The sequence below is a fragment of the Scatophagus argus genome, chromosome 20 (assembly GCF_020382885.2).
Source record: "Scatophagus argus isolate fScaArg1 chromosome 20, fScaArg1.pri, whole genome shotgun sequence".
NCBI lineage: Eukaryota > Metazoa > Chordata > Actinopteri > Scatophagidae > Scatophagus > Scatophagus argus.
The window spans coordinates 18,763,345-18,790,572 of record NC_058512.1 but is presented as its reverse complement, the minus strand read 5'-3'; the positions used below and the strand labels follow the sequence as shown (position 1 = coordinate 18,790,572).

Below are 27,228 nucleotides of genomic sequence, written 5' to 3'. Positions count from 1 at the left end.
AGTTTTCAATTCAGTTTATTTATATAGCGCCATTTCACAACAAAAGTTATCTCAGGACACTTCCAATTAGAGCAGGTCTAGACCAAACCCTTTAATTAAATTGTAAATAGAGAGAGCCCAACATTCCTCCTTGAGCAAGCACTTGGTGACAGTGGCGAGGAAAAACTGCCTTTTAGAAGGCAGAAACCTCGGAGCAGACCCCGGCTCAAGATGGGCGGCCATCTGCCTTGACCGGTTGGGTTGAGAGAGAGGGGGAGGGAAAGAGAGAGAGAGAGAGAGAGAGAGAGAGCGAGCGAGCGAGAGCAAGGGAGAGAGGCAGAGGGGGTGGGGTGTGAGAGAAGGAGCACACAAGCAGAGATGCATAGCAGCAGTAATAATACCAGAAGTATTGGAATGTAGATAATGATAATGACAATGAAGTATACAGAAGGTATTATGGTGATTTTGATAACAATAGTAGTAACAATAATGGTAGTAGCTGTACTGAGTCGTAACAGATTTAAATCAGATTATGACTAAACAGTGGTAATCGCAGTAGGTTTTGAGCAGGAGCCATCAGCTGGAGGAAGTGTCCAGGGTCAGGGAAGTCTGGGCATTCCTGCTCAAGCTGCTGCCCCCGCAGATGCATGGATGAATAAGGGCAAACCCTTGGAGTGAAATCAAAAACTTGATGAGACTTGAATGAGTGGGAGGAAAAACTGAAAAATGAGACCTGATCTGACAATGCGAGCTGATACATGTGAATTTTGTATAAATTACCACAGGGCCATGACTAAAAATAAACACTGGCAAAATTCTACAACCTACCTGCCACATGCAACCAGCTGGAAAGTTGCCAAGATCAACTGTAGCCTCTAATCTTGGGTGTTAATGATATGAGGCCTTTAGGATTTTCTTCATAAAACTCAAACAAACACTTTTGACTTTTGTTACACCAACACCAAACAGGATCAGTAAGACTATACTGTCAATTCAGAGTTTGCTCGAATACTTGAATTTAGACCCCCACAGTCACAGTTTTCAGCTTGGTTTCAGGTTTATGGAAACCTTTTCTGTACAAACAAAAAAAAAATAAGTGTAAAAGTGCTCACAAAAAAAAACAAACTTTAAAATTTTAGAAATATACAGTTGATACATATACAGAGCAAAAGACAATTAAAGAGATTTATGGCTTGAGGCTGACGATGAAATCATGGCACCTGACCTGAGCAGTGTACCTCTGGGGCAAACGCTTCATTACACGTCAGTTCATGATATTACTGAGAAAGGGTTCAGGCCTAGCCGTTGTGCCTCCAGCTTGGCTGTTTGTTCCAACTTGCACAGCTGGCAGCATTCAAGGTTGGGAAGCGAGTGGAAATTCCATTGTTCACTATAGACAGACAGGATGATGACTAATGCTTACTAGCATAGTGATCAGTAGTGATCAGTATAGGCACACTGGGGAGGATTTGGGCAAGCGCTTTACTCTTGCAAGGGTACTAAAGGAGTCATGAAAGTTGTGTCTATCCATTCTACAAGTCCTTTGGGGACTTTATGGTTAAACTCAGATTCAGGTTTAGATTCATCAGGGTGACCGCTAGCAGCACTGATGTGTTTGTCAGGTGGCTGCCTTAATGAAAAATAAAAACAGTATTGTATCACCTATTAGGCAGAGACTTTTCATTGGAGATTTACCATCACGTCTTGCAACGCTCGTGTCACCCGCTGGTTTTTGGCATTGCAGCCGTATCGCTTTACGGGGCAGTACCGGGCGGGCAAGCAGAAAACTGTGGCAGACTTCTTGTCTGCCACAGCTGGCGACTCCAGAGGGGTAGGAAAATGTGAGAAGGTGAGCACCTATGATTAATAATATTGTATGGACCATTATGACTTTGGGTGATCCCCTTGATAATGGTTTGAACCAATTGGGCTCAACCAGCAGCCCTATTTAATGGACCCTCATTGAGCTTCTGAGGTCATGGAGAGAGGTACTATGACCTGCTGTGAGTCTATGCTATCGCCATATTGTTCTTGCATTTTGTCTGCTCTCAGAATGTGTGTAGAGAATTTGTGGTTCAGGAACCTGAAGCTTCGCTGCCTCCTGTTTCCAACCTTTTTCACCTGAATCCAAACTCGCCTAGATCCCTTTATTTATTAGACCGTTCTGGTCCCTCACAGTGCTGTGCTGTGCTGATTGCACCTGCAGAGTGAATTGCACAGGTAAATGCAGTATCTCATGTCAGTCTGTCTACAACAACAATATCTGGTTCAGCAGAGTCCTAAAATAAAAAGAAAGACTGGAGCTGAGGAGCTCAGAGCAAAGAACTAAGTAAAACTACAGAGAAATGGGAGGATGGAAATAATTGAAATACTCTGGCACTGTGAAGTCATAGCTCTGCAAACAGTGAGAGGAGGAGGAGTGTAGCAGCACAGTGTATTCAGGACCACAGATCACTGAGGCCAGTGAAAACACTGAAGTTATTTAAATCACTTCTTTGTCTGATTCCAGCACAAATCTACACAAACTGTGGCCATGTTAATGGAAAGTTCATAGCACATTAACAGTTAATCAAGGGTTCATATCAGGAAGTGATCAAGACAAACAAACAAACAAATGATTTAAAATTGATCTCTGAAGGGTCTACTGCAAGCATTGAGGAACTGTCAAACAACTGAGGTTTCCTCTTACAAACTCTTACTGCGTCTGAGACCTACGCCCCCATGACTCACCCATTTCACTGTTCATGAGCAACTCAAAACAGTTTACGTAATCTGCAGTTGAGTCATGCAGTCTTTCACTAAGTAGCTTGCAGGACGTGACTGATAACAGTGGAGAATATGACCTCTTGTCTTCAGCATCATCAGTTCGGCACACTGCCTTGCTCCCAACGTATATGCTACGAGCTCATTTTAACTAATTTCTGAGATGCATTTATTTTGCTCTACTGTTCTACACGTGTGTCTCTATGCATTGTATTTTGCCAGTAACATCACTGGTTAATTATTTTCTAATGTTTAATTGTTTCTTCAGGTTTTAAGGATACGTACAGCTGAGTGTTATCAGCATAACAATGAAAGTTTATGCCATGTATACCTAATTTCCCCTCGGGAATGAATAAAGTCATCTGTCTATCTATCCATCTATCTATCTAGCTACTGCCATCAACAGTGCAACATATTTATCATATACAGTGGTATGAAAAAGTTTGGGCACCCCTGATCATTTTCAGGATTTTCCTTTATAAATCATTGGTTGTTCGGATCAGCAATTTCAGTTAAATATATCATATAGCAGACAAACACAGTGATATTTCAGAAGTGAAATGAAGTTTATAGGATTAACAGAAAGTGTGCAACAATTACTTAAACAACATTAGGCAGGTGCATAAATTTGGGCACCCCAACAGAAAAATGACATCAATATTTCGTAGATCCTCCTTTTGCAGAAATAACAGCCTCTAAACGCTTCCTATAGCTTCCAATGAGGGTCTGGAGTCTGGTTGAAGGTATTTTTGACCATTCTTCTTTACAAAAAATCTCCAGTTCAGTCAGGTTTGATGGTTTCCGAGCATGGACAGCCCGCTTTAAATCACACCACAGATTTTCAATAATGTTCAGGTCTGGGGACTGAGATGGCCATTCCAGAACGTTGTAGTTGTTCCTCTGCATGAATGCCTTTGTAGAGTTTGAGCAGTGTTTGGGGTCGTTGTCTTGTTGAAGTATCCAGCCCCGGCGCAACTTCAACTTTGTCACTGATTCTTGAACATTGTTGGCAAGAATCTGCTGATACTGACTGGAATCCATGCGACCTTCAACTTTTACAAGATTGCCAGTACCTGCACTGGCCACACAGCCCCACAGCATGATGGAACCACCACCAAATTTTACTGTGGGTAGCAAGTGTTTGTCTTGGAATGCTGTGTTCTTCTTCCGCCATGCATACCGCCCCTTGTTATGTCCAAATAACTCAATTTTACATTCATCAGTCCACAGCACCTTATTCCAAAAGGAAGCTGGCTTGTCCAAATGTGCTTTAGCATACCTCAAGCGACTCTGTTTGTGGCATGTGCGTGGAAAAGGCTTCCGCCGCATTACTCTCCCATACAGCATCTCCTTGTGCAAAGTGCGCTGAATAGTTGAACGATGCACAGTGACACCATCTGCAGCAAGATCATGTTGTAGGTCTTTGGAGCTGGTCTGTGGGTTGAGTTTGACCGTTCTCACCATTCCTCGCCTCTGCTTATCAGAGATTTTTCTTGGCCTGCCACTCCGGGCCTTAACTAGGACTGTGCCTGTGGTCTTCCATTTCCTCACTATGTTCCTCACAGTGGAAACTGACAGCTTAAATCTCTGAGCCAGCTTTTTGTATCCTTCCCCTAAACCATGATGTTGGACAATCTTTGTTTTCAGGTCATTTGAGAGTTGTTTTGAGGCTCCCATGTTGCCACTCCTCAGAGAAGATGCAAAAGGGAGAACAACTTGCTACTGGCCACCTGAAATACCCTTTCTCATGATCGGATTCACCTGTGTATGTAGGTGAAGGGTCAATGAGCTTACCAAACAAACTTTGTGTTCCAATAATTAGTTCTAAAGGTACTCAAATCAATAAAACAACAAGGGTGCCCAAATTTATGCACCTGCCTAATGTTGTTTAAGTAATTGTTGCACACTTTCTGTTAATCCTATAAACTTCATTTCACTTCTGAAATATCACTGTGTTTGTCTGCTATATGATATATTTAACTGAAATTGCTGATCCGAACAACCAATGATTTATAAAGGAAAATCCTGAAAATGATCAGGGGTGCCCAAACTTTTTCATACCACTGTATACCCTTAAAAGGCGAATAAACACCAAATCCACTTTATTAATGCACAGCAAAGGTGATTTAACCAGCCAAAAACCAGTACTCATGTAAAACTACTCTTACTTTGCAATTATGAGTAAAAGTTGTGATTGAAAATAATTACTTAAGAATACAAAAGCATCAACTAAACACACTACTTGAGTAAAACTTCTCATAATGAAAAAAGAAACATTGCCAAATACTTTACAGTCTGTTATGTGATTTACTGCTGATAGCTGTATTTTGTATTTCATTGTTCACTGTGTGGTGATTAATTGAAAGAATAGTATTAATTTGACCCCAAAGTGCTTTGTTTGCTCTCAGTTTCCAGCGTTTTGTGAATGTAAGTTGCAAACACAGTGTGGCATTTTGTCCAGCAACATTAGGTTTAGGCCTGAACGGGAACTCCTGAACTCCTGAACGGGAAAATGTGTTCAAGCTGAAACTGGAACAGAAGAGTTTCTGTTTCTTTGTTGCCCAAGGCTTAAATGTTTCTCTGTACAAAATGAAATGTAGCTATAACCCCCTTTGTCCACAGATCATCCTACTGCCTCGTGTAATGTGTCATAGAGGAAGAAAATAAAAACAAACAACATGTCAACACGTTATGTGATGTTAGCCAAGACGAGCCAAGGAAGGTTTTTTGGTCTGCTTGAACTGGGCTAACACATTTGTGGTTTTCAGGACAAGCTGCTTGTGATGCTGTGAACATATTGGAGCATCAATCAGCCGAAAAGCCAAATGTTTTCCTCAGGAATAGTGAGTTTGTACCATAAAATATGGTCAATGGTCACATGGGCAGCTTAATGGCAACAAGATGACAAAGAATTGGAAAGCATCACGTTACTAACAAAACTAGACAGTGTTTCCCCATCAGTTATTTAACAGACATTGAAAAAAAGGGGGAAAAAAAGTATTTTGTGAAAGACATCATCAGTGCTGTGTTTGAGGATAAGAACCAAACATAGACATATTACTGTAACACACATGCATGTTTATTGCACATCACACCAGTGGCAAAAAGAGATGGTGACTCACGAATATAATGACAATAAGATGTCTGGACAGTTTAAAGTTCCTCCCCCAGGCACAGCAACACACTAAATGAAAACATGATAGTAATGGGAAAGCACTGCTCATTAAAACAACCGTGATTAGAAATCCTGAAGTCATTTATACATAAAACATGCACGCACGCACGCACACCCACCCACACGCACACACAGAGTAAATGGTAAGTGTTTTATGCGATCAAAGCACACTACTTTCTACAATTAGCATGCGACAAATGATGTGCTCTTCTGTCCTTGTAAGGTAGCCTGTTTAGATCAGAAAATGAATATTCTGAATGATAAGTCTGACAATATAAGCTTGCTTCAAGGTTCACTCACGCAGCATTTTATGCTTGTGTGATTTTTCAACTGCCACGTCATGATCTACATAAAACCATGACTCTGACATTTCATTTGCAAAATCTTTGAATCTTTATTTAATGGTTTTGTTGCCACTGTCCTTAGTTGTTTGAGTTTGCTCAGTTGTCATCCATCTGCATAAGCTGATGAAAACTGTTAAATATGGTGGAATGCATTCGACTGATACTGGGCCTTGAAGCAAGATTATGTTGTTAAACTACTGAGGTCAAGAAAGACTTTAAAGCCGAAACATCTAATAAGTTAAAATAATACCAAATGTCTAAAGCATTGCGTTATGACCTTTGCAAAATACAAATAGAGCACAAACAATGATGATTTAGCCGTTGCTAATGCCTTAACGAAAACAATTTAATCCTGAGGGTTGCGCTGGAGGAAAACATAATTTAATTCATCCATCCATCCATTTTCTATACCGCTTATCCGTCAGGGTCGCGGGGGAGCTGGAGCCTATCCCAGCTGACTACGGGTGAGAGGCGGGGCACACAACCACACACTCTCACACTCTCAAGTAGGGGCAATGTAGAGTAGCCAATTAACCTACTGTGCATGTTTTTGGGATTGTGGGAGGGTTCCAAACCTGGAACCCTCTTCCTATGAGGCAACAGTGCTAACCACTGCACCTTAGTTTAATTCAAATTTAACTATTTTTTTTGTTCGTGGAAAGAGATATTGAGGTCTGATAGTGGCTCCAGCTAGAAAAAAAAAACAACAACAAAAAAAAAACAAATCAGGGAATCACAAAAAAACATTCTGTATCATCCTCTGGGAACAGTTGTGGTTTCATATGCACTAAATCACTGTACAGTCTAGGCTCTATTTTTAGTATTTTGGGAAGTGAAACTACTCTGGGGTTTTCCTTTGAAGGCTTTACCACATGACACACAGCTATGACTCACAACTACAACAGTGTCACTCGTGTGGTAATTCATACAACAGGAAGTTACATCATCTGTACTCACTTACACATAATCAAACAACTGGAGTCACTCAAGGCTCCACTTCATCTGTTGATGAGTTCTTGTGCACATCTTGAATTTCCCTCGGGAAATTCACTGAAAAATGAAAAACTGAAAAATGACATGTGTACTCCTGCGGCGACAGTTTGAAATGATTTCAGGCAACTGGTTTGTCCTCCAAACATGTCATTTTTTGACTAATAACCCATTTTGCCTGAGTGTACACTTTGTGAGCTGGGAGGATCTCCTCAATGGAGGACCCTGTGGGAGCTGAGTACTTTAACTTACACAGTCACAGTTCATTGAAATAAGCAAACAAGATATAAACATGCAAAACTTTCCCACAGTAAATGTCCCGTGTCACTGTGGGATGGTAAGATTCACTCACTCCTGTCACAAAGTTACCCTCCCTAAACTGATGCTCTCAGTTTCAAATCATTTCAAATTCTCTTGCCACAGTTATTGCAAAGGAAGGCATGTGTCATGGCCTCTGTCTGTACTGTAGGGTTTTTTTTCTCTCTTTAGCATTGTTGCAGTCATTCTTTAGGCCAACATCAGTTTGTCATCCTAATAAACAAGTTTAACAAGTTTCTATCATGTTTCTCCACACACATTTTAAAAATTCACATTTCAACTGTGACCCAAACAGCTACTGAATCTAACTATGAGCACAAGTTATGTCAAGCTGCTTGTCATCTGTGAGACTCGCAAAAGCTTAAAGGACAGAAAAGCATGATCACTTAACCAAAGTGAAGTCATATGGGTGTTATGAGAACACATACTATATACAGCAAACAGTGTCATTAACCTGGTCACATAGTGATGTTACTAAACAAATTCTGCATTTGAAAATGAAAAAGAAACTTAAAAGCTTCCCAGTCTGTATGTTTATAAAGTTTACAGTACAAGAGTGGAGCTTAAAAATCAAGAATAATCAATCAATTTCATTATAACTGACAGTCAGCGGAAGAGAGACGTATTTGAGTTTTAACAACAAATGCTGACATAAAAAACATGTTTTTGCCGTCACAGCTGGAGACTGTGGAGCTGAAAGTGGACTGGTGAGTTGAGGCAAGCTGCAAGTCCTAAACAAACATGCTCACCAGCTCAGTTACTGAGATCTTGAAACTTGGTCACGTCACTGAAAAGATCAAGTTAAGAAGCTGACACGATCAGACTGGTTGTACTCAGACCTCCAGATTAGCTCAACGTTTTTAGAAGAGAAAAACTAAGGTGAATGGTAAAATTATTACCCATCTGTTGTAAACATACATGTTTAAATAGCCACTACTTGGTTCTACTCAGATCTCCAAAACATCATTTATCCTTTAATGGATTGCATGAGATCTTGGACTTTGAATGCCTCATGAATGTGGTTAAAACAAACAAACAAAAAAAACTGCAAGAGTTCCAGTTTTCACAAAAAAAAAAAAAAAAAAGAAGCACTTGAACTGCTGAGCAACTGTAAGTGCTGTAGCTTTAACTGGTCTCATCACACTCTGGTGAAACATTACTGGAAGTCTGTAATAAAACTGATGCTCCCCACAAGTGTTTGCTGCAACTTCCTCCTCTCGTTAGTCATCAGAAACTTTTTCCAACAGGTTTGCATAAGCGTGTAAGATAGCCAGAAGGACCAGAACACACTAAGTGTACTAAATGCACATGACTGGCATTGCAAGTGAACTGTGTGTGTGTGTGTGTGTGTTTGGGTGTGTGTTCTGTTGTTTAGTAGATTAGCTCAGCAGTTCAAGGTAAGTGACAGGGACTTTGCCCTTTTCGTTCCCCCGTTCTCCCATCAACCAGTCAGGGTCCATCCCTGGTACGGTGTATACAGTAATGAGCTGGAGAAACAAAAGAGCAAAGGAGGCATTTTAAGACAATTTTGGCAAAACACATTTTACTAAAATACACCATTTAAAAAAAAAAAAAATAAACAAAAGAAAAAAACAAAATGCTCAGTAGTTCAGGTTGTTTCTAAATGAAAACAAAAGGGGAAAGTGATACACTGTACATCATCTTGTACCATGTTTGTACCATATTTGTACCATGTTCCTGTTTTTGCTCTATAGCCAAAGACTGATCAACCTTCGGAATTTCTTCATTGTCCTGTCCTTCCTTATCTGTCTCGACTTCCTCGAATTACTGTCAGCAAAGTCATTTCTGATATTAGAAAGCCGATCAACCGAAATTGAAAGCAGAAGGGACACAAAGAAAGTGGGTTGCTTACTTTCACTTGGATGAGCATTTTCATCATCATGTGGTGTACATTTAACTGTATTTCAGTAACATGTTTTAGACAGTGTTTGTTGAATAAGGTTATGTGTGGCCGAAGCATCAGTACCAGCTCTTAGTCATCCAGTAGAAGCCTGTGATGGTGTCTGCAGAGAGTCGCTGTATGCCTGTATGTTCCTCTAAGTATTATCACTTGTCTGTGTTGGGGACGTTTCTGGGTGTCAGTCTTTGGGTTGTTGCCTCCAGCCAATAATCATTTTCACCACTGCTCTCTTGAGCCATGGAGGAGGATCTGAACCCCAAACTACCCTTTTTAGCAAAATTCATATATCTGCGACATGATTCGGATCCACTGCAAAATTTGAGGGGTTCTTCTTTCTGTCTTATGGAAAGTGATTTTTTGGTTATTCTGCTGACAAACAAAGGCAACATCTCCTGGTCGGAGGCAATAAAAAAAGTATACACCATTTATGTTCAGTTACTTAAGTACCTCTAGCCATCATACAGCAACAGGATTTAGTGCCACATATTGTAGTCTGTGATTCAGTAGATTCACTACACATATTTACACTAAGCTATCTTCTAATCAAAATCCTCCTTGCTGTGCCATGCAGATTTCAAATCTTCAAATCAATTTCATATTTAATTAAAAAAAGGAAACTGTTAGAAAGCTGAAGAGGTTACTTTGAAAAAGAAAGCATAAATGTAATATAAAACAGTGATTTTATGCGTTTACTTTCTTAATATTTTACCACAAAATCTCTCTGTAATCTAATGTAAAACATCACTGAGGTCTAAATCATTGTGAACTGTGAATTAATATGCAGGTTACTACTGATATTATGTATGATTCTGTCCGTAGGTCATCTAGTTTGTACAGCTTAAAAAGTTCAACCAGGTTCACTTGTAACACTATACACACACTTGCAGGAAGACTTCTGCATGATGATCAAATAAAAGATTGGCTACAATAACACGAGGTACAGGTCAGTACTCAGACTCTGTAATATGTTTTCAGCACATTTTCAACTGATGAACGTCAGGGGAACATATTTAGCATTGCACTACTTTGTCAAAACAATGCAAATTGACTGTAATCTGCTAGTTGCAACTAATGGAGCCTGAAAGTCTACTGTAGCCTGAAAGCTGAGGAGCAGACTTCAAAGACCTGGTAAGCTCACTTCTTTCCAAATCCACCTTCAGATTTTCTCTATTTTCAAACGTATAGTCTTCAGGTCCTATTGACAATGACACAAGTTTATCTGACTCAATACATTTCCTTCTGGTGACACAATAGGCCCCGGCAGCTTGGTAAAACAAAAGGCTTATGCAGACATATTTAATATAGTATGTCATGGCTATGTTGTGTTTGCAAATACTTGAAAGCTGCCAAAAGAGGGCTGTAAGTTTGGCTACAATTATAGCTGCATAAGCTTAATCCATCCCAAGCAACTTGCCCTGTTTAAGATGACTTTTGTTTCTAAATCACTTTAATACAGCTCATCCTGTGGAACTGGATCATCTAATTCTGGACCAGAAAGATACCCAAATGTTGGTCTAACTCACACTGCTGAATACACTGGCTCTGACTGCACTTTAAAATACATTTTTGCTCAAAATAAGAACTGAGAATATTGTCTCCAATCTCTGATACTGATGCTGCGCTAGGAACAGATAAGAACAGATTAGGGCTGAAATGGACAGGAGGCATGAACATACATATGGGCATTTGAATATTGTTTAAAGAGAAACTTCAAAAATATGGAGGAACAAGCTGTTGTAGAAAATAGATGGATAAATGGGTTGATTGATATATCCATTTGAAGGTTTAATTTAGTACGTTTTTATTTTTGGCCTAAAGGAAGCAGATAAATCTGTTTATGTATAACAAGTCAGATATTGTCCCTTGTGTAATGAAGATAATAGCGTGTGGAGTGAACCCGGCTATCCTACTGTACCTCATCAGCCAACAGGGAAAGCTCGCTGGAGTCGTGGGCGTCATAATCATACAGGACCTTGGCCTTCCTTGTACCTGTGACAGGGAGCTGTGTTAGCTCCATAGTGAGTGTGCCAGGCCTCTGGCTGGATGTGGAAGAGACAATGGCCCCAGGAGATGATGACCCAGACAGGAAAGCAGAGGGGACGGGGTTGGGACAGACAGCATCAGAGGAGGGGATGGTGGCACCACTGACATTAGCACATCTGTGAGAATATTAGGAAACAATTGTAGGATATGAGTAGTCAAAGTGAACTTCCAGCCTAGTTTTTCCTGCAATAAAGATGAGACACTGATCCAAATGTGCTTAGTGAAAATGTTCCATGTCAAAAGACTTAGGTGCCTGACTCATTTGGACAGGCCCATAACATATGTGCTAGATTTCTTTGTTGGCCACAAGCCTTCCAATATAATTTGGAAGTTTGCGCACATTTAAACACTCTCACTAGAATACTGAAATACCTGTTGTTTTCTACACTAACCAATCATCACTCTTTGTGCCTAAACCTAACCAACCCAGCCAACGAAGGCAACGAGTACTAGCCAATCAGAGGCAGAGTATGACACGGTATTCCTTCGCTATCCTAGGAAGATTATTATTTCACTTTTTCTTGGCAAATGCTGATAACAGTAGCCTATAGTCACAATTTTCAATGATGTATTTTCACATGTTTATACAATGAACAACTGCACATTTTGTTTTTAATGTGTGCAGCGTGTCATTGTATTTGAAAGAGCTAATTTTGAATCAGGTGGTAGAACTTGATCCCCAAAACAACTGGAATTTATACTGTACAACATTTCATGACTGTCAGACTGTCAGTCGTTTAATTTTTAAGATATTTCTGTCTGCCAAAGTGTTCACCCATTCTGGTCATCCTGAAACTGAAAAGAGCCTTCCCCAAATTGCTGCCACAAAGTTGGAAGCATAGCATTGTCCAAAATGTCTTGGTATGCTGAAGCATTAAGATTTCCCTTCACTGGAAGCAAGGGGCCCAGCCCAAACCCTGGAAAACAGCCCCATCCCAATACTTTTGTCTATAATGTGTAGTTCATTAAGTTGTACTTCTCCAAAATTTTTTGTTAGCATTGGGATGTGTTCAATTCAAGGATGAATTAGCAATCCTAAATGTAGTTTTTTTTCGGATATATATAAACTATATATTTTCTAATATAACAGTCGTTTTTATAGACCTCTGTGCAAAATAGAACAAAGCTTCCGTTTATATACTGTTTGCACCTCGATCCAAATGTCTTCATCCAACCATGCTGATATTCATGTTTTCCAAATACAATTTGGAGAGGGCAAAACATACAGTGGTATGAAAAAGTTTGGGCACCCCTGATCATTTTCAGGATTTTCCTTTATAAATCATTGGTTGTTCGGATCAGCAATTTCAGTTAAATATATCATATAGCAGACAAACACAGTGATATTTCAGAAGTGAAATGAAGTTTATAGGATTAACAGAAAGTGTGCAACAATTACTTAAACAACATTAGGCAGGTGCATAAATTTGGGCACCCTTGTTGTTTTATTGATTTGAGTACCTTTAGCACTAATTATTGGAACACAAAGTTTGTTTGGTAAGCTCATTGACCCTTGACCTACATACACAGGTGAATCCGATCATGAGAAAGGGTATTTCAGGTGGCCAGTAGCAAGTTGTTCTCCCTTTTGCATCTTCTCTGAGGAGTGGCAACATGGGAGCCTCAAAACAACTCTCAAATGACCTGAAAACAAAGATTGTCCAACATCATGGTTTAGGGGAAGGATACAAAAAGCTGGCTCAGAGATTTAAGCTGTCAGTTTCCACTGTGAGGAACATAGTGAGGAAATGGAAGACCACAGGCACAGCCCTAGTTAAGGCCCGGAGTGGCAGGCCAAGAAAAATCTCTGATAAGCAGAGGCGAGGAATGGTGAGAACGGTCAAACTCAACCCACAGACCAGCTCCAAAGACCTACAACATGATCTTGCTGCAGATGGTGTCACTGTGCATCGTTCAACTATTCAGCGCACTTTGCACAAGGAGATGCTGTATGGGAGAGTAATGCGGCGGAAGCCTTTTCCACGCACATGCCACAAACAGAGTCGCTTGAGGTATGCTAAAGCACATTTGGACAAGCCAGCTTCCTTTTGGAATAAGGTGCTGTGGACTGATGAATGTAAAATTGAGTTATTTGGACATAACAAGGGGCGGTATGCATGGCGGAAGAAGAACACAGCATTCCAAGACAAACACTTGCTACCCACAGTAAAATTTGGTGGTGGTTCCATCATGCTGTGGGGCTGTGTGGCCAGTGCAGGTACTGGCAATCTTGTAAAAGTTGAAGGTCGCATGGATTCCAGTCAGTATCAGCAGATTCTTGCCAACAATGTTCAAGAATCAGTGACAAAGTTGAAGTTGCGCCGGGGCTGGATACTTCAACAAGACAACGACCCCAAACACTCCAGACCCTCAATGGAAGCTATAGGAAGCGTTTAGAGGCTGTTATTTCTGCAAAAGGAGGATCTACGAAATATTGATGTCATTTTTCTGTTGTGGTGCCCAAATTTATGCACCTGCCTAATGTTGTTTAAGTAATTGTTGCACACTTTCTGTTAATCCTATAAACTTCATTTCACTTCTGAAATATCACTGTGTTTGTCTGCTATATGATATATTTAACTGAAATTGCTGGTCCGAACAACCAATGATTTATAAAGGAAAATCCTGAAAATGATCAGGGGTGCCCAAACTTTTTCATACCACTGTATTCCACAGATTCACTTAACCCCCCAATATGCTCCCCGGGTGCTTGACGCTGCCCACTGCTCCTGTGTGTGTTTCACTGCATGTAATTTGCCAGGTGTTGCATGTGTGTATGTAGAAATATATATACTGTCAATAAAGCTGATTCGTCTTCTTCTTCTTCTTCTAGTTTAATGACTAAGTCCTTTTGAAGTCTCCTTTGGGTGGATAAATGAAGTTACGGGTGATTAATTAAAAACGCCTCATCATCAAAGAGCAGTGCTCTCCTGTTATGTGGCCATTAAGCATAAAAAAAATGACAAACACACAGACACCCACAGGATCTTGAGCTTACATTTTGTCCTCAGAAAGCATCTGTGCTTGTTTGGGGAAAAAAAATTTAAAAAGGTCCACATTTCCCAACAACCTACAAACTGTAGGGGGTACGTGTGATTCTGACTGAGCTGGAGGAAGTGTGTGCCAAAGACAACACTGTCTGGTCTGAGTCTCACAGTTTGTTAAACACTATGCTTTGTGACTAAGCCAGTAGCTGTTAGTACTATCCTAATCTAATCCACCTATGTTACAGATAAAGCTATCAACAGCAGCGAATCCTCACCTGTTGAGCTCCCTCTGAAGGTCCTGCATGTAGTGATGGCACTGGGCGTAGTAAGTGGCCTGAGCCTCGGCGAAATCGTGCAAACAACGAAGGTGGTTGAGCTGAATGGGGAGAAAAGATTAAAAAGAACATTTCAGCAAATTTGTTGTTGATTGAATCGAAATTTTATGCTCATGTGTCTGTTAGTGGGTGATAACTATAACAACATAACCCTTGTTGGAATTGTGTCTCTAAAGGTGGAGAAAAGCCCATGGGTTCTTTATTTAGTGATCCCAAACTAAGAAATTCCTGTCATATGGCAGCAGGACAAGAGACACTGCACAGGACCGGAGCCACAGCAGATAGCAATGCAGACATCAGACAGACAAGAAGCTCACTATGAATAATACATGAACATGTGTTCAGTAATTCTTGATGATTGTGCAGCTCTGTGTAATTTGGACTTTGTCTTTTGGAAAAGGTCAGTTCAGTGATTCATGTGCACTTCCTCTCCATTCTGATGGTCTGGTGACTGTGACTAACAGTTTTCCAGCACTGCTGGCTCACAGAGGGAGACACGACTGGTGTTGAACACTCACATGTGTGCTGCTGATGCCTTCCAGTAGCAGTCTGGTGACCTCAGCTTGACGGTCAAACTCCGTCTGCACAACACGAAGCTCGTGCTCTGCCTGCAAGTGGAAACGAAAAAAAAGAAGAAGAAGAAGAAAGAAGTGCTGAAAGGTGTGTACCAACACATGTAATGTTTTTCACATTTCACACATAACACGGACCACCAGCCACACACACTGGTTAGTGGTGAAGATACTTACTTTGTCCACTTCCTCACTCAGCAGCTGAGAGAAGCAGCATGAGGACACAACAAAGCAGTCAGACTCAGACTCAAACATAAAATCATGTTGACTATATGAATAATTATAAGGCATGTCTGTGAACTGTCTGAAACTATGAGGGGGACTAGGAACTACTGAATCTAAATTCATCTTCAGCTGGATTAAAGCCTGCTTCTAAGATAACATAGAACTGAGAATGGAGAATTTCCCTGCTGCGGGACTAACGAAGGCCTATCTTATTATTAAAGTCTGCTTCTGTTATTATGTCATTATTATTATGTCATTTTTGTGCTGAGGTGCAGGTGTCTTCAGTATCAGACAATGTCTTTGCACTGAATAGGTTATAGTTACTTATTTCGCTCTTTATCCACATAAAAATGAGTAAAGCAACTCAGATATATCTGGCAGCTGCACAGCTCTGCACCCAAATTTAACCTGCTTACAAGTTCTCCTTTGATTTGATGTCGTATAATACTTTATGTAGTGTCCTGTTGGATTTTGTATAATAAATCTGTGACAGCAACTGAGTGCAGCTCTGCCCACATCACTCTCTCACAGTTACATCTCATGCTTCAGCGAGGCCCATGGTGGCTAACGTTCTTTTTTTTTTTAACATTTTGTTAATTTTATGGTGAATTTTATAAATAATTTATATTTTTTAATGAATGTGTGTGCCTAGGGATTACGGATAAACACTGAACTTGACTTAAGCTGGAGTGTATGGTAAATGCTTCAGTGGACTGTTTGACAGCTGCTGTTTCTGGCCACCAGCCTGAACTGAACTTGAACTTTACTCTACATTCTGCACACATTTAGGCCTGATGAACGGTGGTTGTATCGCACCCCCCTGTGTTCAACATGTGTTATTATGACAGCAGCTTTCCTATTAATATAGACGTAGCATACTTTACATGAAAACTAGCGTATTCTTTTTAAAATAACATTTGGAAAATAAAATAAGCTTAATTGAGATACACAGATGGACAACATGTTCAAATGTTAGTGACTGATAAACTTAACAACTGATAAACAAACCTTTATAGTCAAACTTAAGAGTTAAAAATATGAAATGATGCTGTCGTTTCCTTAGCCATTTTCCTTTGTGCATCACTGGTAATATTAAATTTACCTTAAATTCACTTTAAAATGAGAATTTAGTCATTACCTATTCACCTCCATGCCAATGGAAAACAGCATTGCAGCATTCTCCTAAACAACTAATGAGGCTGGAGATTTGTTTAAAAAGGCTAAATTATTGATTACAAATTGAAAATATCCTATTCCAAAGTTATTTAAACTTCACTGTAGCTGCTAAGCTAAAAGTGATATTTGTTAAACACAACAGAGTTGTTTTGTTGACTAAGTAACTCAGCCAGAATTTCCATTGGCATGGAAGTGAACAGATAATGACTGAACAAAATGGCAGGGTGAGCAAGAAGCCTCATCAGATAGGATCATCAGATAGGATAAGGTTTGTATTAAAAAAGTCTTCCACAGAACACACACTAAATTAAAAGGATACTGACAGTTCTTACATTTCTACGACCACACATAAAAAGTCCAGAACGAAAAGGTTCAAATCCTATTTTAAGGTTACTGACAAATGTTTACATGTTCAACCTTCCTTGGTTGCTCTGACACACTGGGATCCGCTGCCACATCCCAGCTCTCCCAGTCGTTTTGCAGCTGATTTAGTCGCAGAGCAAACACAAAGAAACACACACTGACTGTGAACATGCCTCAAACGTATTCACGCTACAAAGCTGTTTGACAGTGGGGCTAATGTGGCCATTTATATAATATCCCATTCACTGCAAAATCACAACAACAACAACAGCAACACAGAAAACACAACCATATTTCTCTGCAGTTCTTCCTAATTCTGATTTGATGCCTCCATTTACTTCTCTGATAGATACTGGGTGGAAAGGTGTTCTAAGGTGATCTAAACTGTGGTTTGAGGTTTAAGTTTAGGACAAAAAAAAAAATCGCATGATCTCTTCTTCTGTTTTCTTTAAAAACTGTGCCTGCAGCTGCGGTGCCCTATAGAAATCACCACTCTGAGGTCTAATTAAATCTGCTACAAACATGGTTTAACAGAAGTCTGAGGTAATACAATTTACAGGGATTTCGTGCCCAACAAGCTGCCATTTTGACACAGTGATCCAACTTAACGCTGTTGCGTTTCGAACCTCTGAAAGTTATAGTTTAACTGACGCACTTCTAAACTTCAGCTAGCAACAGCTTTGTTGTTGCTTTTTCTGATGAAATCTTTTTGCTAACTGGGGTTTTGTTTTTTGCAAATATGTGTGGCTAATTTGGCACATTAGGGCCACCAAACATCTTTTATATAGTATATATGATATACTGTTTTGTTCTAATGACCAGTGCAACTATAAAACTCAACTTTGTCTTTTCAGAGACAGATCATATTGGTGTGGAGCTATTGTATATGACTCATAATGTGTTTCATTTAATATATAAGACTTTCAATCAATATAAGGTAGGAACATTAAGGGGATTCAAACAATAATAACAAAAACTAAACATGCACAAACACACTCATGTCATAACATCATGCCACAGAGCTGCTCACAGTCTTGCAAAAAACTATAACTTTGGCAGCATTTACTGATACATGCACATATTTCTTTTCACCTCATTGCATGGAACATCAAGTCTCTCCTGTAATGGGACTAACATAATATTATGCCCAGCATTATCATAATAGCCCACTAGCAGATGCTGACATAAAATACAAAGCTTTTCAAAATCTACGCTACAGAGCCAATGGTTTCGGCCAATTATGCATGACTGAAATCCTGTCATATCAGCAGGATTTTGGATTAATGCTGATATTATATCAGCCAATAATGATCATGCATCATCCCCAGTAAGAAACATTAGCTAACATTAACCACCATAAGCAACTTTTCAAAGCAGACCAATTGAGCACTTTACTATTTTCAAAGCTACATAGTCTGATTTGAACATTTTGTTAGTCTACTGGTGTCCATTCTTAGGCTGAACGGCACATAAAGGCCAGTGTTCTAGTGCTGCATGCCAGTTAGCTTTTCAGCCTAGCTCGTGCATGTTCTGCATGTGTGCCATTTGTTTCACTTGTGAGCGCTTACCGCTGATGCACTGGCAGAAAGAACATAATTTCGAGGCCTTGTCTCCTGAAAATCAGGTGCAGCCTACAAACGAGAGCAGGGAGGAGGAAAGACACGTTGGCACAGTCATGCAGTTAGAGTCATTAAGCAGACAAACGAAAACGTGAGCCAAAAAGCATATCGGCGAAAAGAAAAGCAGAAGCAGCTCAAGTGCAAATCATTTCGAAAGCAGAAGGTACTGTAGACTGTTGGTGGTTTGTGTGTGGTATCAAAGTCCCTGAAATTAATTATGAACTATGATTCAAATAAACTATAACCTCCGTTACAAGGAGCTCAGAGGTGTGTTGACATTCTGTAAGAGACATGCTGGCTTTCAGGCAACACCTCATCACTATGAATAATTCATTAATTGCTTTTAAAGCAATAAATAGTTGGACTCAAATTACATTCTTATTATGTTGATGGATCTGCTCCTTTGTTGTGGCATTGTTAGCATGAACTTAAGCTTTTGTCAGCTTGTTTATGGTCTTCCACAGCTCTGCTGGATGGTACAGGTTTAATTATCAGGATTACTTCTTAACTATAAATATCAGTTTCACAATATCACTATAAACATACAGCTCCTGAGTATTTTGTTTTTTAATTTCTGTTTTTTCTGTTCACACTGATGCAACATACAGAAGCTTCATATGCAAGTAAGACAAGAGAGGCTAAATGTTCTTGACTTTTATTTTTTAAAACTTATTTTAAGGCTCTTTAAGCTTTTATCCTAAACACTACCCAAAGAGTTATGTGATCGACTCGAACCAGCCTCTGTATGTACAGCTGTTACCACCTTGCTGTAAGAAGGGTGCCCCCTGCTGTCTCTGAACAACAAAACTCTACCTTCATCACCCTGACACATGTAGAAATTCTGGAGTCTGTCTTGACATTAGGACATTATCCAGGGCCACCAATGTTTCACTCCCTGAAACAAGGTTATCCAGAGAGAGCCAGACTAAGTTGAACTTGCTTTGTGATAAGCATCTGTCATCTGTCGTGTTGGCTATTTGTGACTTCACCTCACCAGTCCTCTGGAGTTACAAACACTTTTATGTCCTTTTATTGTATAATGTAGTATGTGAGCGCAATAAAAGACAGGACAAAATAAAATGTTAACATTCATTCTCTGGCTTGCCAATCGTCTGTCTGCGTTCAGGTTTTTTTAACAAGCATATGCAAAGTGTAATGGCTTCAGACAAAGAGTCTCATAATCAGTACAAGGCATTAAGAAGCTTATCTTATTGAGGTTGAGATACATGCAGCAGGCGCAGCAGGCAGAATCACTGATGATACTGCTGCCAACAGAGCATTTCAAAAGCTTTTCACAAATTTGAGTTAGTGAGGCCATGCCGTCTGAAGAAGCAACCGACCTGATGCATTATAAGACTAAAATAACCAGTTATTCTAAAGACAGCAAGAACTTGGCCTGATGTGAAAATGTATGTTAGTTAATCACTTTCAGAATGTGCAGATATGGCAGAGAAAGCCAACTGCAGTGATTACTAAACACAAAAATACCTCTAGATGTAAGTCTGTTATTAAATCTTAAATCTAGCTCTTTTTTGGTCTCAACCACTGCTAAAAGTTCTGCTTTTTTTGTTGTCTGTTGCAGCAGGTAGTGCATTTATTTAGGCTGAGTTTACCAGTCTCCCATCAAAACAAAACTATGTGCTAGAGCTAAAGCTAAAAGAGTTTGAAAAGCTTCACAGAGCTGCAGAGCTAGGTTATAATGCTCTGTTTAATGGGTGACACCTTTCACATGACATCGTTTTTTCATATTAATATAAAAGTATTTTTAAATATAAAAAAATACCAAAAATAATTTTATAATATAAAATATCAAACTGTGGTGAATTAATATCAGTTGTTGCTTTTGCAAAAAATTTGGATTTTTGATGATTTTGATTTTAGAAAATCAAAATGCCCAACACGTTACATGACTGCTGTTAAAGCGGCAGTAAACAATCATTTATGTTAACAGTGGATTAAATGGATATATGTAAGGTGACAGGGCTTTCTCACAGTGAAGAGAAATGCAGCTCCGCTCACATTTGCGGATGTTTTGACATACTTCAGCTCATTGCTTTGGTTTCACTTTAATCATCCCGGCTGCGGTTTAATCTTAACAAGCTCTGACAAACCCACTGCACGCTACCTGCTCAGCATCACACACCATACAGACACGGTTAGCAACCAGCTGGTGAACATAGTGACCTATTGAACAACTGAAGAGTCAGCTATTTCCTTTAGGAGTTGGAGGAGACCAAAAGAGAGCTACCATAAAGTGAGTACTGGACATTCATCAGGTGGACACAAACACGGCTCTACATGTATGCAGGTGTTGTGATACCACTACCCGGCTTCTCAGTGTTATCACTGTTGCCAAAGAAGTGCAACACATTTCCAATCTACCTGCACAGTTCAGCTGCTGTGGGTCTTATGATTACTGTGGTTCGGATACTGATACACATAAGAAGGAGGAGGAAGAAGAAGAAAAACGACATCAACGACAAAAACAAAAGCGACAATGTGAAATTTCATCTTACTGCTGCTTTTGCTTCTGCCTGCTTGGCTTTTTTCAGGCGTGCTTTGCAGATATCAAGATCCAGCCTTCGATTCTCCAGCAATCGTCTCTCTTTCTGCAGAGGACAGAAGGGAGCCAATCAGAAATCGGGGGAACAAACCTTGCAACTCTAGATTTCTATTTCAGCTAACACAATGAGGCAAACACTGACTTCTCATGAAAAAAACAGCACAGCAAAAATCTAACTCTCCTCATTCAGATGCTGTTAATACAAACACAATGTCTCGAAGCACCAAGGACTCATGATTAAGCAAGTAAATCAGTCAGTCACTCAGACTTACTGATATGGTCCTCCAATCTCCTTCCAAGAAGTTGCGCAGAGGAGTGAGGAAAGTGGCGGCTGATGTGTGGAGGAACTCGCGCTCGGCTCCTCCCAGTCTCTTCTGATACTCTCCCACTGTGATCAGGGTACTGCCTACGATTTGTATATGCACACTTGTATTACGCAAAATATCAAATCTGACATATTGATCCTGTGTTATCTGAACTTTCAGCGGTCATCCAGCCATTTCAGTCATTCTGAATAATGCAGCAGAAAAACCAGCACAATAATCTCTGATGGGACCAAGTCTTAGTTTATCAAATGTAAAAACAGAATTTTTCACATTTTAAGTTTGGTATTAAAGAACTGTTTGGGTACAAAGGGAATTTACCCAGGTTTGGTGATTGGTTAATCATGGTTTTAATCTTTTAATCAGGCTTCATAATCTTTGGGCTTTGGGGAATCAAGTGTTTTCAAGTCAAAAGGCTCAGGTCTAAATCAAGTCACAAGTCACTTGTGTTAAAGTCCAAGATGAGGTCTAAGTGTTTTTTGATTTTGTCGAGTCTTTAGATATTTGGACTGATCTACCAACTATTTAATTATCATTGCGGCTTCAGGAAAATATCCCCAGCACCTCTAGAGCTTCATGAGCAGAAAGCAGACAGTCCCATCAGCTGCGACGATATCAGTTTCAGCAACAGCTCCACTGACCGTATGGTGTCTCCGGACCAAACTCATTGGCAGCTTCCAGCATGTACTGGCCCAGCAGCTCTGCATTGGTCGCCTTGGAGGGAAGCTTTTTATCCAGTTTGTCATAGATGAACCCCTCTATCCGTGCACCTAGATAACAGTTGGAAAATATGCATTATGTCTTGTTTCACTGATGGGAGCTTTACAACGATTTAATGAAAAAAAAAATGTTGTGGAAAAAACATATAGATGAAAAGGTGGAGCCATGCTGTATGTTAGGATATGCTACACTGAATATCATCTGCACTCATTAATATTGAAGATGCTCAAGTTCGGTGAGTTTACACACACTATCCTAACACAGCACTGTGGGAAATGACTTACCAGTTTGGTCAACTGAAGCATGGAGGGTTAAAAAATACACAGGTCAAGGATTAGACATTACAACCAAGATCCATGAACCATTAAGTCTATTAAGTTCATTACAGATTAATGTGAAAACTCTGTGTGCTACACTAAAAACTGATGGTAACAACACTGAGTGATTGGGCTAAAAAAAAGTGTGGCAAAACATCATATGTCAAAGCTGCCGCAAAGTGACCTTGAAACTACTTTTACCAACATTTCCTCTACTTTTTCTAAAATGGCCGGAGCTTTTGCCTCCTGCTTGTTGGAGACTTATATTTCAAACCAATATCCATGGGGTCCAAGAGGTAACAAATTGTGATCTTTGGCCTTCTGATTACTGTATAAGCACTAAAGAATTTCTTTTACAATTATTTTAAATGAAATGAACTATTTTTACAATTTTGCTTTTTGAGTTGAGTTTTCTTACTTATCCAAGTATATCTGCATAAATCAGAAATATTATTTGTTTCTTCTAGGACTCCATGTGGCAGGATGACTGGTTGTGAGAGGGTGTAATTGCCATTTGGGAGGTCACATGTCTTTTCATGTCTTTTTTATTTTTTCTTCCTTCTCTTACTCGGGTTGGGCTGCAGGAGAACTTCTGTTTGTCTCAAGATCTTTTCGGTCCAGTTCTTGGTTCCTTCGGCTCGACTGATCAGGTTCTCTAAATGAGGATCCAGTTCCGTCTTCTCAGCCTGGCCCAGCTTCTCCTCTGTGAACTGGGAGGCAAAGTCAGGACCCTGAGTGTACACCTCAGACGCATATCTTCACTTCAATCACATTACAATAACACACACTGTAGCTAAAATATATAAGTACATAAATCTGTGCTTCAGTCTTTCAGGTGTACATGTTTTTAGACATGCATACTACTACTACTAGTACCACTGAATATCAAACCTCTTCATAATGGTGAAAGAAAGCACCATGTCTATTTATTCAGATCATATCAAAAAAGCCTTATTTTACATCAGTAGCAGTTAAAAGAAAAACAAAACAGTTTATTCTAACCAACTTTGATGTCCAAATGTGAACTGTGTAGAAAATGACGAGAACACCGACTTCACTTCTAGAAGCGAGGCCAAAAACACCATCTGTGGTATCAGGCGGTGCTGTCTGAATTCTCCTTCCATTTTCTTCGCTTGTTGCCAGGTCTGACTGACAGAAGGCAGCAGCCAACTGGACACTGAAGACATGCAGATGACTGAAGAATTCACCATCAGTGTCATGTAAGAGCAGGCCAAAACCCTGACTGGCAACAACTTTATGGATGACAAACGACGTGTCACATCTTTCAACTCTTTTTCAGTCACACAGAGTTGATCCAAAGCTGAATTACCAGGCCCCAGCCCAGACCCTCAGGGACCCTAATGCCCCAGCTTCACTGTGGGGTAATTACATTGTGGGACTTTAATTAACCTTTCACTAACTTCTGTCTAGTCCATGGGGCGCTATAGTACTCTGTGAAACCTCACTGACTGCCAGTGCAGCAATAGATGTTACAACAATACGAACATGTAATGTGTTTTAGATTAAACGCTTGTCTTGTCTATCACTGTGGTCATTGTTACAAAAGAATGCATTTGCAGGATGCATGGCAAATTATACAGCTGAAACCTTAAAAATATGGTGTCTCCTACCTTTAAACTATCCTCAAACCATAACAATGTGATGAATCCGAATTTATCTGAAAAAACATCAGAACTACTACATTTGATGCCGTTTTAGACAGGTAAATTATATATCTGTTTGAAAATATGCAGTATTTGGATGTGAATAGAATATCATGTGAAATACACTGCAGAGAGGCCTTGTGCCAAAATCTACACCCGGCATCACTAATGGGTGTGATTGTAGATTACACCTACAACAGACCGCTGGGGGACTGAAAGACCAGGTTTTCTGCTGGCTCCATAAAGGCAGGATGCACACAGGAAAATGCTTGGCAGGAGGGGGCCCCCCCCTAGTTTGATTTTGCTCCTGATCCCCTTTGCAGATGTGGTCTACTCTGGGTCACACTGCAGTTGTGGAGTGTAAACTGGTAAATATGGAAAATATTGTTGTTGCCTATACACTCGTGAGTGCATTCCAAGACTTAATTTGTGCAGAGTAGACATCTGTTGTTTTTTTGTTTTTTTTTTGTCCCTCAGTATGTCTTGGTAGCTTCCTCTGCAGTCAATGATTTCCTGTGTTTCCCACAATGCCTTTGGAAAACATGCAGAAAAGTGATCTGAACCTGTTGCGTTCATGGAGCAGTCACACATTGCAGAACGTACTCAGAAATGAAAGTGCAGTAGCTGACAGGGTTGTTGGTGAGCACTGGGAGCACGCCCTAAGGTGACATGTCTTCTGGTTGCACTGGTGATGATGATGAAACACACTTCTCTTCCAGTCAGTGCAAAACTCTCATTATTAATGGTTTTCTACATCATACCTGCTGCCTGTCTCAAATATGACAACTTCAGTTACAGCTCTCCAGATCATACCACATTTATCTAATAGGTGCCGTAACACTTGTAGTGTGCAGCCTGTAGTTGATGAATGCATCGCATATCCCTTGCAAGATTACCTTGGAAAATCTTCAAATCTTTCTTGATAATCAGTACAAGTGCATTAATGATAACATCACTTAAGACCGTTTAGGCTACTTATCGATAAGAAGTTTAGATTAATTCGACATACAAAAGGTCCACAGAGAGAACTTCTAATGGGGAAAAAATGGATTTCTGTCGGTGATGTATTTTTGAATGGCAGAGCCGGGTGCACAACCAAAAAGAAAACCAATGATAAAATGAATAATAGTGCTTCTTGGAGTATTAGGTGCATGCCGATATTCTCAATGAATCCTGCTAAATTCGTAAGTCGAAGTAAGTCTCTTATGTACAGTTCAAAACACAAGAGGAATCATTTAATTGCCCCTTTTTTAAAGGGAGGTTTGTGCCATGTTCTTTTCCACCAACACAAAGAATTGGCAGTTAGTGGAGCAGGCGGGCAGTAATGCTACAAAGCACATTACACAGTAAAAAGCCTGATGCCTGTGCGGTTTGTCCCATGAAGAAGGCCTTTCCTGTTGATGACTCGGAGGGGACCAGGGAGTCAGCTGGTGTCACATGGATGATAGGCTTCACTCGATCACAGCCATCAATAATAGATCGAGGCTTGTCTTGACAAACCTTTATCGGCTTATAGCGCTGGCCTCGCTTGTCCAAATGCACAACAACCACAACAACAAAAAAAAAAACCTGATTTCAAATTTACAACTGTAATTTAAAACGCCACAATCAGCTCTGTGACTGTAGTATAAATCCACCACCGTGGCCCGCAGCTTTCTTCCATCCATACAGGACGCAGTTACAGTGTGACGGTAAAGCAGTCCACATTATCAGCGGCTTACCTGCACCGCCCGGGTGAAGAAGACCCCTGCATCAGAAGCCAGTTTTTTGACGTTGAAATCCATGGTGCCGCGGTGAGCTGAGCATACAGACGGGGCTTGTTTGTTTCCCCGTGAAGGGAATCCTGCGGATCAGCTGAGATGATGTAGCAGCAGACGCACGACTCAAGCTGTAATCCGCTTCATGGACGATCGGAAATCTGCTCACCGCCCTGCGTTTAAAGAGACCACAGCACCGGGCTGCAAGTCACGACTCCCCCCCCCCACCCCTGTGACCCCGCAGCGTGTGCTGTGCCTCCACGATAGCCTCTGCTTACCTTAGATCATCGGGATCTAATGGAGAATACAAAGTAAAATCCGTGGATTATCTAGAATAGGATGTTAAAATGCATTGTGCATTGCGTTTATTGAATCCATTAATCTCCACTGTCATGCGGCAGGGGCGTGTCCACACTGGGGTGGCCAAGGTGGAACCTGATTTATTCCAGGGTGGAGTGAAGTATGTTTGCATATTCACACATCAGGATAGCTTCATTTAGCGTTTCTCACGTCAGTTTTTACACACATCACAATGTCTTACACTTTCTTACATTTTACATTACATTCATTTAGATGACACTTTTATCCAATGTGACTCACAATAGGAGCATTTAATAATAAATAGTCCTACCAAGTACCTTGAGAAGTTGGCAACATGCAAAAGAAAACAATACGCCGCATTACTGCACCAGGCCCCTTTCTGGACACACCCGTGGGTGGAGGCAGATCTCAAAACTTGAACAGATAAAACTGAACTCTCTGCATTGTTAGACACAAATACAAGGAGCAAATGCAAATTATTTCCTTTAACGAGTATGTAAGTGAAACATTTAATTCACTTGGATTGTATATATTTATGACCTGTATGGCCAAATCTTGTAAACAGATACTGGTCCTGTGAGTTTGGTCCCGTTGTTGATTTACAATAAGGACACGCTGTGTGCAGCTTGAGAGGCAAAACACAGGAGATCATATCAAGTGCAATCAGGTGCATGTAACCATGTGAGGGACATGTCCCGCCCTGTCCTCAGTGGAAATGACCTCTTTGTGCTTGGACATGTGTTTTCATCATAA

The 27,228-nt window shown here is 40.2% G+C and overlaps 1 protein-coding gene across 7 annotated transcripts; it reads right to left on the bottom strand.

Annotated features, from left to right (window-relative positions):
* Window positions 1-8,469: 8,469 nt before the first annotated feature.
* On the bottom strand, window positions 8,470-26,562 carry LOC124051825 (endophilin-B2-like). Of its 7 annotated transcripts, XM_046375532.1 has the most exons (12): window positions 26,119-26,562; window positions 23,302-23,443; window positions 22,701-22,712; window positions 22,338-22,466; window positions 21,646-21,779; window positions 21,327-21,419; window positions 18,760-18,822; window positions 15,605-15,628; window positions 15,374-15,463; window positions 14,796-14,896; window positions 11,406-11,649; window positions 8,470-9,056 (listed from the first exon to the last, which is right to left on the bottom strand). In XM_046375532.1, exons 1-12 carry the CDS (start codon window positions 26,179-26,181, stop codon window positions 8,949-8,951), a joined length of 1,203 nt encoding a protein of 400 aa, XP_046231488.1. In that variant the 5' UTR covers window positions 26,182-26,562; the 3' UTR covers window positions 8,470-8,948. The 7 variants fall into 7 exon arrangements, with proteins under 7 accessions (XP_046231488.1, XP_046231490.1, XP_046231491.1 ...); XM_046375534.1 differs by lacking the exon at window positions 15,605-15,628 and having other exon boundaries at window positions 26,119-26,560; XM_046375535.1 differs by lacking the exon at window positions 18,760-18,822 and having other exon boundaries at window positions 26,119-26,560.
* Between the last annotated feature and the right edge of the window lie 666 nt (window positions 26,563-27,228).

Coding starts and splice junctions, on each gene's coding strand:
- LOC124051825 (XM_046375532.1), bottom strand. CDS start 26,181: ATGGATTTCAACGTCAAAAAACTGGCTTCTGATGCAGGGGTCTTCTTC. Junction 18,823..21,326: donor AGGCAGAAGCAAAAGCAGCA/GTAAGATGAAAT, acceptor TCTCGTTTGTAG/GCTGCACCTGATTTTCAGGA. Junction 15,464..15,604: donor TGAGTGAGGAAGTGGACAAA/GTAAGTATCTTC, acceptor TTCCACTTGCAG/GCAGAGCACGAGCTTCGTGT.